Here is a 14561-nt window from a genome sequence, read left to right as displayed (position 1 = left end):
CCTACATCATGTTCAAATTAATCGGAGCAATAAAACATTGAGATTTTTGCCTGGAAAAAGCTTAAAAAAATACAATCTTTGTATTGCTCAATTAAATTTTTCTTGCTAAATCCATAGACAACAAAAAAGCTTTTCATACTTTAAACGGCTGTGGTAAAGGTTACACAAATTACCCGCATTTTAAATTTCTCTCCAAATAATTTACAGGCAATTTTTTAATCATTCCTAGAATAGTAGAACAAAACACAATCAGAGAGCAAAAAGTATCTAGAGGTCAATGGGTCAATGCATTGGTACATCAGGTATGCACAAAAGAACAACACGTTTCTCTTGAAATAATCATCTTTCTCTGTCGTCGCCAAAAAACTCCTTAAGTCTCATAATGATCACCAATTTAACTCAATACTTGAAAAGTTATCCTAAATTTTTATCTGAAAAACATGTTGATCTATCTCAGCAAAGTTCAAAAACGTATCTGAGAATTTTATACTTATTTTATTGCCATATTTTTGACCACTGGAAAAAAATAAAAAAATAAATTTAAATGGCATCATAGTTGTCATAAGATTATATTGCTTTTTTTAAAAAAATGATGACAGAGCACAGTTTTAAAAATAATATATCCGAGAGTGATTGATAATTCAATTAAAGATTTTCGTTATATGAAGTCTAATTGAAGCAATTTATACTATTCGAATACTGTTAGACCCTACGAATGTTTTTTGATCAGTCTCTGGTCGTTATTTTCAAAAAATGGAAATGATAGAATTGTTTTCCAAGGTGTGTAAGACAGTTTGCTTTATTTTTTATGACTTACTGAGCTAACCTTGATCACCTTTTGTTGTTAGGGTATCTTAATGGATTTTACATGCTTTTGCAGCAATAAAATTTTTTTGTTTCAATTGATGTTAATTATTTTCAGCGTTGGAGAGTTTATTTCGAAACAAATCATGTTTCATTTTAAATCAAAATCTCTTAAACAATTTAAAAGAAGGAACTAATTTCTTCAATGAAAAATATACAAATTACTGCATAATATCATATTGCATTGGAGTGGACAGACAACGGGATTATTGAAATCTACTTTTCTGTCTACCCCAGATTTGAGTATAAAAAATAACCCCTACTGTAAATCGAAAATTTTTACCAATTAGAATTGTTTGAGAGATAGGCAATTGACACAAAAAATTAAAATCAGATACAAATCTTTCCTGCAGGTTCATAATTGCAAACTAAAAATGAACACTTCAATTTATGGTAAAAATTAGCAGTTTCGCCTGTCGTCTTCGCTTCAAAGTCGACCGGAACAATTTCGAGGATTTTCTATTTATTGTATAACTTTGTTGCCCGAAATTTGATTGAACAGCGCTTTATTTTGCTTTTGCATAAAATTTGTTTGAGTAACTTAATTGCCGATCCCCTGGTTTCTCTTATATGGTATAGGGTACTAACAAATTGCAAAAATTTTCAAAATAAAGGCCACTGATTGCTTTCAGAGAAAACCTAATCAATTCAAATTCTTGCAGATCGTAAACAGTCAATATGATGTGCTTCCAGAATATGTCATTACATGAATCAGGCTTTTTTAAATGCGTGAAATTTAATATTTTCTGTAACTTTTTTTGTAAAAGAGGAAAAGACAGAAGCAAAGAAAAATTACAGCAGCCATAGACTTAGACTCCTAGGAATAAAACAGCCTCCTAGGCTCAAAATGTCTCAATTTTGCGATAGTACCGCATTGCTTACTTAACTTCTTTTTAACTTCTTTAATATGGCTCCAAACGAAAGCTTGGAATCAAAAAGTGTTCCGAGATACTTACAAACTGGTTCTTTTTTATTTCCCTCGAGTTGAAACAGAAACTCTCTGACGCATTAGCTGCTAAATTGACACCGATCTGTACCGTTTTATCTAAATTAAGCACTATTTTTTTATTAAGCGACATGCTAATATTCTGTAATTTATGTTCAACTTCATTTACCTGCATTTTTACAGCACTCAGATTTGTATCGCCTGCAAACAGAAAAACATCAAGTTTTTTGCAAAATATAGGTAAATCCTATACGTAGACAGTGAAACAAAGAGAACCAGGAAAACATTGTTATGACACACCACCTTTAAGTTCTTGCCAGTTAGACATAACTCCGTTCAAAAATGATCATAAGCATTTTTAACCTCAATGATGTTCTGTTTAATGAATTTTTGACGCATGTGGTTGACTCATTTAGGGTGAACTTGTGAAAATAAAAAATTTGAAAATTTTGTTTCGAATTCAATTTGCTTGAAAAAAAATTATTCTGTCTACAATTTGTTTTCATTAATTTGGTTATCAATGTCGATGTGAAACAATAAATAAATGATATCTTCAAAACACGTAAATTTGCACTTCAAAAATATAGTAGCCCGCAAAAACAGGTGCTTGTGTACGTAGGCCTTGCTCAACAAGGCTTCAGAAAGGGCGGAATATGGGTGATGTTTGTCTTGTAATATCCGGAAAATTGAGCCCACTATACTAAAAACGATATACTGAAAATTACAACTGGAACACCAAAAACATAGTTTCACTAATTTTGAATACAAATTCTGAAAATTGCTCAGTTTTCTCGTTATCTTACTTTACCTTTACTCAAAACGCTAATTCAATTTTTCCTAACTTTTTGCTGCGGGCACAAAAACTAAAGCACTGGTCATTTCTTTAAGAAAAAAAATCAGTCAAAATGTTTCAAAAATTTTAGAAATACGAATATTGAGCAATACTGTTTGTAAAAGGATAGAAAGATGCAAATCGTCATCGAATTGCTCCAAAAACCAGATTGAATATCGGTTGTAGATATCTGGAAAATATCCTTATAAAGTTACTTTCCGATTCAGCCAACTATGCAAGATTTTTAGCTAGAATTATATAATTTTGATCTCAACTACATAAACATTGATTAATTGGTGCACGAGATATTGTGCAAACTAAGCATAAACTCGACAAAATGAGATTCGACGCTTCCTCAAAAAAAGGCAAAGTCAGAAAGAAATCAACGGTAAAAAGTAATTCGGGAAAAAAAATTCAAATGAAACCAGTCATAGCTTTCTAAGCAAAAATATTGGTTGCATAGCTACTCTGAATAGAGCGAACTCTGCTCACTTTTAGTTCTAATACCGTGTTTCTTTTAGCTGTCGGAACAGAAATTTATGGTTAGCTCTGCAAAGGATAAGCGACCGCCGATCACATTTGTTCCAAAATTTTTACCGAAAACGTTGGAACACTATTTTTCTTTTCCTGTTGTATCGTTTTCTGGAATTTAGAACTGTGGTGTAGAATTATTGCAACACATAAACATTAGAACGTTGGCCTTTTGCTTTTTATGACCTGTGGTGACAAGAAATGACAAAATTTTGCTTGTTTGAAGTTTTGCGTGCTTCCCATATTTGTCCAAAAAAATCAACAAAATTTAGTTTTGATTTTTCAAATGTTGTACATATAAACCTCAAGATTGATGCGTTGCAACTTTTTCTTGTATTTCTATTTAATTAACTGAGTAAAAACGTGACTTAATTTTTTTGAACTATAATATATTATAATATTATATATACTATACATATAGGCCATATTATATTTTAAAAACAATTCGCTGCACAAACATTACCTAATCCTTCAAAAAAAGTACTTCAGGCAGAACGTTAAACTTAGGTTGGAAATCAACATTAAGCTATTCTGTATCAAAACCATTGCTCAGTTTTGTTTAAATTAACAGTTACTATGTTCTCATTTTTTCTCGATCCATTCCTATGAAGTTGGCCTTGCTGATACTAATAAATGATCTTGGCTAAGTATGCGTAACAACTATTCTTGTCATAGAATTGAGATAACCTACAGTTTTCTTTCCTCAATCTTGATGCTGATATGTTTCAACATTTCAATTCTCATTGAGATCCAAATGTTTCTTTTCGGGAGATCCAAATCTTCCTTTTCGAAACTTGCTTTTTAAATCCATTTTTGCAAAAAGAGATTTTTGTCTATATTACAAATTTTTGAACAACATTTACCTAGAAAATATTAATTTTCCTTGGAAATACTGTGCAAAATAGTTGTTTCAATTTTAAGATTTCACCAAAAAAAACTGGAGCACTTTGATTTATTCAATTTAGGGCTTGCTTTAATCGAAATCATATTTTTTAGATGCATCGTAAACAATCAAAAATATATCTCGCAATTTACTCGTTAAGACATATAACTTTATTTCAAAGGTAATGAAGACTTTATGAACTTTGTAAACTTTATAACAAAACGTAATCGAACGTACATTACAGAGCATGTTTGCGTACTTCTGTCCTGTATTTGTCCTTTGCACTAATAAGATATTCCAAAAAACATATGAAAAAGAAACAAAAGACCTAAGATGGAAACAATTGGGTTTTTCAAAAAAGATTCTATTTTCGAAGAAGTCAGCTTTTAGTTATGATTTTTGTTACAAAGTCGAGAGAGAATAACCTAATGTGATTTGTGCACAAGGTAATCTTGACAAGAAGCTCCAATGGTTCAACTCAACGTATACTTGGCTAGGTAGATGAAACCTTGAGGAACAATAAAGACAAAGGAGAGTGTTGAAAAAGATACCCAAGTTCGAGAGGTTAAAACCATTTGGTGTAATGGTTAGCACACTAGACTTGCAAGTAGGAGATGCTGACTCCAACTTAGTACTGGTCCATTTTCACAGTATTTGCGACTGCTCAGACCCCCTAACACCATTATCAATTTTCTGTCTAAATGATTTTGGACAATAATTGTTTCAGGATACAGAAGTTTGATCAGTATTATCAATTGTATTGGTCTCTTTTCATAATATACGTGAGATTAGTTTTTATTAGATTTCGATGAGAGAATTTATAGCTTAGTAACAACCATATCTACAATACTATATATTCTTTTATCGTCCAGTACAGACCTCTCTGGTATATAGTAATCTTCAAAAAAGAAAAATAAAATGCAGCTTTAAAATATAGATTTTTTGGAAAAAGTTTCGGATTGCGTTTCTTGATCAAATTTGCTCGGAAAAAGTCCTTTTTAATCAGACCCATTAAGTTAAAAACCATTAAATTTTAATATTTCGCTGAAACATTTTAGGGCAATTTGCAGACTTGCTCGTCATTGCCACGTCCAAAAATGCAGATGACCAAACTCGTTTGAAAGATCATTTTTTTATCATGCATAACTTGTTTTTTTCTCTTTGCGCTGGCTGAAAATTTTATTGCGGTCTGAAATATTCAAATTGTAAACTGCGGTTTGAGGTTCTTTCTCAATTCATATTTTTTAAAAATATAATTTTGTGCCGTATTTCATTCCTCTATATCCTTGTTTTAACCAGTATAAAGTTGTCATCATCAGTCACTAATGAATATACATCAACAAGCAGATTACATGCAACTCAATTGTATTTGTCATTTTGTTTCATTTCCAATTGATGTTCTCTAAAGTATTTTTAAAATTTTTTATTTGAATTAGTAGGAACAAAATCGGAACTAAAATTAGAACCCAACCAGTTGGGTACAGTGAACCAAGACAAAGTGAATTGTAACGGTTTTTTTCTGCAAACTCACGTTGACATGCCTGACAGCAGACCTTTTTGCCAATTCTAATATGCTCAGTTTAAAATTTTTGAACTGCAACACATTTCTGTTTTTTTTTGCAGTTCTGTCGAAGCTGCTTGATATATCCCCTAATGTAGAGAGAAAAATTATGGTCAACTTCTTTGTTTAAAAATGATGCCTGACAATGTTTTATGAATAGTTTTTTGGTACCTCTTAAATAAAGTTAAAAGATGTTCAAGGTCTAGTAAAAACTGTCTAGCGTCTCAGTTCAGGACAAAATAAATAGTCTTCACGCACCAATTCCAAATAAGTATGGTTTATTCGTTATGCACCAACAAACCGACACGAAAATTGATTGAAGTCCTCATTTTGTTTAATTGTGGCCATATGGAAGTTTAAGATGAAATAATTTGGAAAGTTACTCATGACGATGTAAATGGATGTTGAAACAACGCTTGTCTGCCAAATGAGCACGTCTGGCTGAGAGATCACGGGATCTCGAAAGTAAGCCGCCACGGCCTATGTTGGCTTGGTACTAGCAAAAATTGGTTTAGAAATTTACCAATCCCTCAGAGAATAAAGCTTTCAATGACCTCTTTAAATACCATTAAGAATTCAGTTTTTTGACACATACTAAGAACATCATTCAAGAAGTTTTTGATCAACAGAAATGTGACGGATATAACATTGTCTGCGAGAGAAGAGGCAGGACGTATGTCTTTCTGTTTTGCCCCTCTAGGCGCTCGGTAAGCTGAATTGGTCTGTCATGTGTCCGGACGAATTTCAAGTCAATTTGAAAAACAGACTTGGAATTGAGGTTTAAAACTGAGGTAGAAGGACCTCCTTTTGTAATGCTGGCGGAGTAGAAATGTTTGGTAGTCAAGCGGCTGTCTGCACTGGACCAGGTGACGCCATATCCAGAATTGACCGAATTCTTGACAGAATAGGAACAGCATGTACATGGACTAATTTATCTCTATTTTTGACTATTGAAAAACAAAAACTGCTGTTTGATGCCATCGTTCTTCTAAGCGATATTTTTCCCCTTATACAAATCGAGTTGACCCGCATCACTTGACAGTACGGTGACTTCTCTCCTGCTATCTACCGCTATTGGTAATGCGGCTGAGAAGTTGGTGTTTGCCATCGAAGCAGCAGAAGATCGAAATTTTTGGTTTTACGCTCAGAATTGTTCTAATCAATGGTTATTATTTGAACGTTTTGTAGTTGAGGTGTTAGGAGGTTTTCCACAGACTTTAAAGAAGTCATTGTAGCGCATGGCTATGCTATCAGACTGCAAAAATTACCAATCACATGATCTCGCTCTTGCGTTCGATAAACTAGCTGGGCCAACTGTGGTCATTATTCGTGGTTATACGGCCATGCTGTTTGTGCGACCATTTTAAAAGGTCACCATCGAAACTTACAAATTTTTTAGTGCTATATTGAGTTAGTTTTCAATCAGTGGAGTGCCACAGTTCCACAGATAAATTGAAAGTCTGATTGTGTGGGTTTGTGTGCCAAAAAAAGAACCCAACTAAGCTGCTATCTCATTTAAAGAGTATTTTCCGAAATGTACTTCTGATTTAGGTATCTTACGTACCGAAACAAAATCAGGGTCTTTTCTGTTTCGAGCCCCCCCCCCCCTCCCCCCTCCAGCTTAGTCGGCATTTAACTCGTACGCCCGCAGCTGCACGTGCTATTTGTTACATAGTCCCGTGCTATATAATAATACACATCTTGTAACTGGGGCATAAAAACACTAAGGTGCGGAAACGGAATAGAGCCCAAATCACATTCAATTACTTTTTCCCATCGCTTCCTCAGGAAGAAAAAACAGTTAAGAAACGTTTGGGTCTTTTTCGTTTGAGGTTCTATTAAACTATATAGTTTGAGTGATGACTGTGGGAGATATTTTGAACACGACGGCGGTCACCCCAGAGATTCCAGAAGGGGGTGCTGGAGTGGGAATCACCTACAACCCATTTTTGCCAAGTTTCGCGTCTGCTTCGATGTCAACAGTTGCAGTAATTGCACAGGTAAGAAATTAATACGCATTTCCGAAGAAACACCAAATTGCCAAGATGTTCTTACATTTAAACCGATTCCTTACATTCTTACATTACTTTATGCTGATGATACCAACAAAACTGTTCATTCTGAAGATTTCTTGCAAAAGATCTAAGATTGCAAATTTTTGCTTGATTTTGTTTGGTCTCCTTGTCTAGGGCGCAGCCAAACTCTGGATCATAAGGAACTTGCTTGATTGGGGTATCTTTAAAGCAAAAATGGTCTGGATAGGTTTTTTCATATGTCATTTTGGACGGAGAACTCAACTTGAGTAATTACTTTGAAGACCTTGATATCAATTTGAAACACTCTAAGTGCAAAAAACATGTATTTGACTTTCTCATTATTTAGATCAAAGATGCCCTAGACGACAACAAAGAAACTTGATAGGAGTCTTTTGAAAGCTTTTTTTGACCGGTATTGAAGATTCGGTATATTCCGTTCCTCCGAGATGTCAGTCGATCATAATAAAATAAAATTAACTGACAAAGATAGAGCTCTTCCAGGATCTGTTTAGCAATTGCCCCCGTTGCAAAAAAGAGAGCAATTTCTGAATAGGAATTAAGCCAGTGATATTTTACCCAATCATGCACCTAGTGTGATTAGAGCAAAATAAAAAATTAAGCAAAGCTGGCATTTAGCCAAATTAGATTATGAAGCAGAAAGAAACATCCATCTGGTTCCTTCGGACTCACCTCTATGACAGCGGTACTTCAAAAAGCGGTCGCCATTTTTAGCGCAATAACGCCCTGAAACATTTGCGTTTATAGGAACATCACTAGAGTGTCACGTGAACGTAGTGTCCAAATTTCTGAAAAAACTAGATAAAGCAACGTAACGTCAAAATTTCAGAAATATGAATTTTTGAGGTAGGAAACGTTGTGTCTGAAACCAAAAATTGTTGTCGATTGAATTAGTTCTAAGTAAATAACAACAAAGTCAATTATGTGGCTCAAATCTCCAAAACGGACAAAATTCAGTGCGGGGCTCAACAAACGACTCAATCAAATTCGTACCATGCATGGCTGAACCATTAGCTCCATTTAGAGGACCGCTCAAAAAATAGATTTTTGAATTCCAGATACATAAAAACAGGCGTTGAAGACTTAAAAAACCATTTGAAACAAAATACAGAATTGAAATTTTTCAGGAGTGTAAAATATATCAGAAACAAAAAAGTTTGTGAACGGCGCAACCACTTTCTCCTGGAAATTATGGAGCTCAGAAGCAAATACCAAGAGTAAGGGCAGCCAGTGTAAAAGTTTTAAAACAAAAACGAGGAAAAAACTCCACAAACGAACGTTCGTTTCTACCAGTGGTTGATCATTGGAACATTCTAGAAATTACGTCTTTGAAACAAAGTACCAAAGCAAAATGGATCACAAAGTTTTTTATCGACATCCGAATCAAACCACGAAAATTAAACAAAATTAGATAGGCTAGTGCAATATGACTTTCAAATGGAGCATTTGGGAAGCACAAATTGATGTATGGCAGATTTCGTTTGTCGAGACACCCGGAAGCCGAATATTTGACCGTTTCACACCATGAGAGCATATATAAATAACATTCAAACAAATTTAATTTCACTTATCTGCAACAGAGGGATCTGTGGAAAGATATTGGGCTTGAAAAGCAAAAAAGAGCCATTGGTATTGTAGTATTGCTAATTGGATAATTGCCGCCGCAATTACCGATACTACAGAGAGTATAATTATTTAACCGTCGACTTTGTGAACACTTTAGACTTAGTCTAAACTGACGGAATATTAAGAGAGAGCTATGCTGCGTGAATTTCGTTGAGTGAATGAATACATTATTCATAGCCAAATACTGCTGTGTATTATTTAATACACTATGCAGCGGTCCATACCGGCTGATTCACCACCGCTATTAATACGCGTAATACGTGAAGGATACTGAAGCTATCCAGGCCGCTCTTCAGCACCAATTCTGAAACGAATATATGACTAAAGACGAGTAGTAGTCGGCTCCACGAATGACCTAGGAATTGATTCGGAGCTAGTCATAGGTCTTGTGATTTTTTAGTCGTGTTGACTCAATTATAAACACGCACGAGACTAGATTTTGCTGCTGAAGGAAATCAGACCAAAACTCAACCAGCGCGAAAGTAAGACGCTAAAAATCTAACCAAAAAATTCTCTTCTCTCTCTTCCTCTCTCTGCTCTAAGAGCGAAACCACTATTTTCTCCGCTAAGCGGGACTATCTGCAGCAATTGTAAGTCTGCCAATTTTCTAACAAAAATAGAGTTAAATTATTATTCATATCCAGCAGTAAGATGGATTCAATTTCTTGATTAAGATTAGATACCCCACCATATTTTCAAGTAGGAATTAACCCCCAATTGTGCTCTATCATTTTTATCTATTTACTAATTAACCTTTGTATCTAACCAATTTTATTTTCTAGCAAATAACACATAGATTTGGAAATTAGCAAAGAACATTGTGAGCATATTGTGAGACTTATTCTAGCACGCAATTAAGGTCGCTACAATAATATAGGTTTAGCTCTAGTGTGGTAATTAAGATCAAGCGAATAAAATACCTACCACATCAGAGTTAAAAGTATCGCAGAGTAATTCTTCGTGACATTATCCACTCAATCCACTGGCAATACTAGAAGTCAAAAAAGTTGGCATAAGCTAAGCAAAACGAGAAAGCTACTGATTAATTAATTCGAGATCCTAGTTTTGTGAAGAGTTGTTTTCCGTGTAAAGTCAGATGCCATCCTTGACTTTTGCTGAAATCACGTTTTTGGTTTTCCAGTTATTGAGGCTGCTAATAGTAAACGTTCACAATACGAAAGAACAGATGCAATGTTTCTAAAGTTTTCAATTTTATGTTCTCTGCTACTAAAGCAACACAGTTATCATCAATATTGTCATGATCCGGGTCGTAGTTTGCCACATAAACTTTGTGGTTCTTCGCGTGGGATTCGGTTTATCAAATTTTGTAGCAGTATTTTCTATTGTAGTCTTGTCCGCGTTGTTTACTTTGGTTTTCGGCTGGCAAGTAATTTTTTTGGTTCGCTAGAGACTTTTGCTACTTTTGATACTACAATTAATGCATCGGTTTCCATTGGTTCGGCGAGAATTTTGAGAAATTTCGATTGCGCTGTATATTATTGACCGTTTCATAGGTTTTGCTCGTCTTGTGAATTCGGAATAACAGACTCAATGACTATTGCGAGCCCCAGTGCTCGCTTTGGTGTAAATGTCTCTTTCATTAGCTCTCTCTCGCTGTATGTCTCCAACCAAAAAAATGTAAACGTAAAAATATTAAAATATCGACTCTTGATGGCTTCCAAGATCGCAATTGAGAGTCAATTTTCGGAATGGCATATACCAAATTCCCGATGGGTTCGCCAATGAGCTGTTTCCTGGTTAAAACCATGTGACGGTCGAAAGTGGTGCTGCTTTGTTTGATGAAGATGTCTCGTTAATGGTCCCATTTTCTCGAGTCGTCATCTTACCACTTTCGTGGTTTGAATCTTGAGATCGGAAAATTTGTTGGTTTTTAGCGCCATGAGCAACGTAGAAAAAAACACCGCATTGCTGTCGCACATTTTCCAGGGTGTGTCTCACAGTATACGAAAGGCTTCTTTTTTCGGAAATTTTTAAAACCCGGTAATCTTTGGTGGCTCATTTTGTATTATACGATTTTTTTGCCTTTTGCTCTTCTGTATTCCACGTTTGTTTCGTATTTGGGCACAAGTGGGTGCAAAACTTTGTCTGGGGTTTTCCTGCAAGTTTTCAATTGAAGTTCCGTCTTGGGCTTGCATTGCTAATTTAAGGTTGATTCTCCGTAGCTCCCAGCGACGTGGGGTTCCCGAGTTGATTTTTCCTAAAACGGCTGCACTCCCATTATTATTTGTGTTTTAGGTGTGGACTGCCTCATATAATAATTTAGACTAAAAGTATTGTACTAATAGAGCTAAAGCTGAGTTTTGAGGGCGATGTGCAATCGCGCTGCATTTCCAAGTTGTGTTTGATTTTTCGCAGCCATCATTATGCTGTCATGTATTTAGTGTAACATTTCACTAGGAGTTATAGTGGGTCCAAAAGCGATATGTTTCATACTTGTGCTAGTAGCAGCTGAACAATAGCTAATGATAACTACTAAATTTTAAAAAATGAATTCGAAATTATGGGACTACAAGATGAGGTTGATTATGAACTAACGATTCCTACAAACTCGGAAACTTTTGTTCATATTTTTTCAAACATAACATATTTTTCCAATTAGAATGCATCGCTGTGTATGTATGTATTTCAAGCGTTTCCTATTTGAAAAATGAGATTTTAAGATTCTTCCATAATAAATTTGAATAAAAGCAGCACTAACGCCCTGAGGGAGACTAAACTAGATCCATTCTTTAAGTAACGTCATATTGTTACCTGAGTCGAACTGTCGTTCTGACGGTTTTTCACTCGCATGATATAAACTAGCATTACTCTCTTAGCATTTTCTCTTATTTATTATTGCTCCTAGTCGGCAAAATTTTAAATCCTATTTGAAATGCTCTTGTGCAAATGTTAAAGCTGCAAAACCTGTTTCAATTAAAAACAAACCCGAGTAAATTTTACTTTTATGTTTCAAGTAGACCTTGGTAACGACGCGTAATGGTGATTTCCTGAATTTTTGCGGCACAAAAATTATCCCGAAGTTTTTGAACAAAAATGTTGTTTTTTTAGATCTGTGTGATAATTATGGCACGTGGATTGGAGGGGAACTACTCTGCAAAGACTATGATGTGGGTGGAGGCACTCACTCAATGCATCAAAAGATACGTTATGGTTCAATTCGCCATGTGTGGAATGTTTCGTAAGAATATTTGAATCTCTGGTCCAAAATGTCAATTGTTAAAGATATTCTTCAGCGGATGATTTCTATATCTTAATGTATGTTTTGAATCTTTGATAAAGTTATTCTTGTTCTGACAAAACTGAGCCCAGTTCTTTGTCTTAGAGTATATCATTAAAATTTATATTTATGTCGTACGTAAATTTTTATAAGGATTTTTTTTATTTTATAATTAAGCGTTAAAACTATTTAAAAATTGGGTTTCATTTTTGCAAAAGTTATTTAAATTGCTAAAACTCGCGAGGCATTGAAATTTTTTACTGAAAATTCTTATCAATTTCTTCATGATTCTTGGTCAATGCGCTGAAAGTGACACGACACATCAATCGGGGAATTTGAGTTGTCCTGAAGTTGACATGAAGCGACATAAAACTGTGAATGAGCACATTAAACCCCATCCCCCCCCCCCGCCCTCGCCATCGCCATACGTTATAGAACCTCAATTTAAAAAAAAATATCATCAATTAACAGCTCATTAAATGACACAAGCACGAGCACTCAGGGTTACAAATAATACGGACTCAGTAAACTAGGGGAATAAACTGCTAATTCTAGGAGGTTTCAAATCAGGGAGAAAGATCTCAAAAGTAAATAGAGTTTGTCTTGAGGAATATAAAATCAAAACAGGCACGTAATTCATATAATAACATTTTTTTAGAAATGCTTCGAGAATAGCCCTGTTGCAATTTTGTCAAAAAAACAAAGGAAATGATCGTTTTTGATCGGTATTTTTGATCGGATAGGGAATGGTTAGGGATATTTTCTTGACCGGCTTGAGAATTTTTGATCGTTTTTTCGACAGAGGAATTGGTAGTTTTTCAGCGTTTTTCTAGGAGATGACTGTTTTGAGCGTTTTTAAACTTAAGAAATGAACACAACATTTTGACCATTTTTGTTCGCTCTGGTCAACAGGGGAGTTGTATCGATCGATGATCAAGGAAATACTTGATAAATTTCTTCTCAGCTTAAACACAATGAAAAAGCAGATTTTTAGAGATAAAAAGAATAATAAACAAGGTGAAAAGGAACACAAATGAGAGATGCAAAAACAACAACACTTTCCCTCAACAAACGATTCTTAAACATTTGAATATTAACTCGTGAGGGTATTATCTCAAATAAATTTGTAAGGAATGAAAAGCCCAATTTTTTATCTTTTTAGGAGGATACTTCTGTTACTATCACATGAATATTGTGGTGTGCAAAGCGATTCTGTGGACTAGACAAGCCATGCTCATTGCGCCTGATTTTCTCAATTTGCTCATGTCGATCGACCGGCTTTTGGCTATAAAGAATCCTGTCTGGTACAAGGAAAATTGCACCCTCATAAAGGCCTGGATACCAATCACACCCATCATTTTGGGCGTAACTCTAATGACATCATACAAGGTAAGAATTTTTAACAAATATCTGTTTTTGTTTTGCAGACAATGACAAAAATTGGGGTTTATAAAGATAATTATTTAGTTTTTGAACTGCACATGCTATGCTACGAGTATAACGGCAAAAATCAGCAGAACAGAATGCGGCAATTTTTTGATGATAGTCGTTATTTGAAGCCTTTGTCTCAATTTTACCAAAAAAATCGACCTTTTCAAATAGTATGGTCAACTTCATTGGTTTGAAACGAAAGCAGCATCCTCATTGTTTTTGTCAATTTCGCCGTATTTGTTGGTTTTAAACATCAGACGTAACCTAAAAACGTGATCAATTGAATATCAGTAACGTTGTAGGTGTTAATAGAGCCATTTCATTCTCAAATGTTTTAATAAAGGCCAAGGACTTTCAGACAGGTTATTTTTAAACCTAGAAACTTTCATATTGCATTTTCTAGTTCTAAACCTTATGGGAAAATGTCAATTTTCTTTTTAATTTATTGTAAAGTTAGAAACAAGATCCTACCCCTAAGTTGGGAGCGACAAAAGTGAAGAGCAACAAGCTTGGAATCGAGTGAAATCCAAACTCCTTACGCATATAACTGACAAAAAATTTCAACTATACGAAACCTAAAAAATATTTTTTGACG

General features: G+C 34.7%; 1 protein-coding gene across 1 annotated transcript; it reads left to right on the top strand.

Moving 5' to 3' along the window:
* Positions 1 to 9326: 9326 nt before the first annotated feature.
* LOC142356924 (uncharacterized) lies at positions 9327 to 13924 on the top strand (the record flags this gene model as incomplete). Its single annotated transcript, XM_075408671.1, has 3 exons — positions 9327 to 9887; positions 12367 to 12496; positions 13698 to 13924. Coding segments are annotated over exons 2-3 (342 nt in total), but the record flags the coding sequence as incomplete, so codon positions are not given.
* Between the last annotated feature and the right edge of the window lie 637 nt (positions 13925 to 14561).

Source organism: Convolutriloba macropyga, unplaced genomic scaffold (assembly GCF_964194025.1).
Source record: "Convolutriloba macropyga unplaced genomic scaffold, txConMacr16.3 SCAFFOLD_3542, whole genome shotgun sequence".
Classification (NCBI taxonomy): Eukaryota; Metazoa; Xenacoelomorpha; order Acoela; family Convolutidae; genus Convolutriloba; species Convolutriloba macropyga.
Note: the sequence above shows the minus strand (reverse complement) of the source record. Positions and strands in the feature narration are given on the sequence as shown.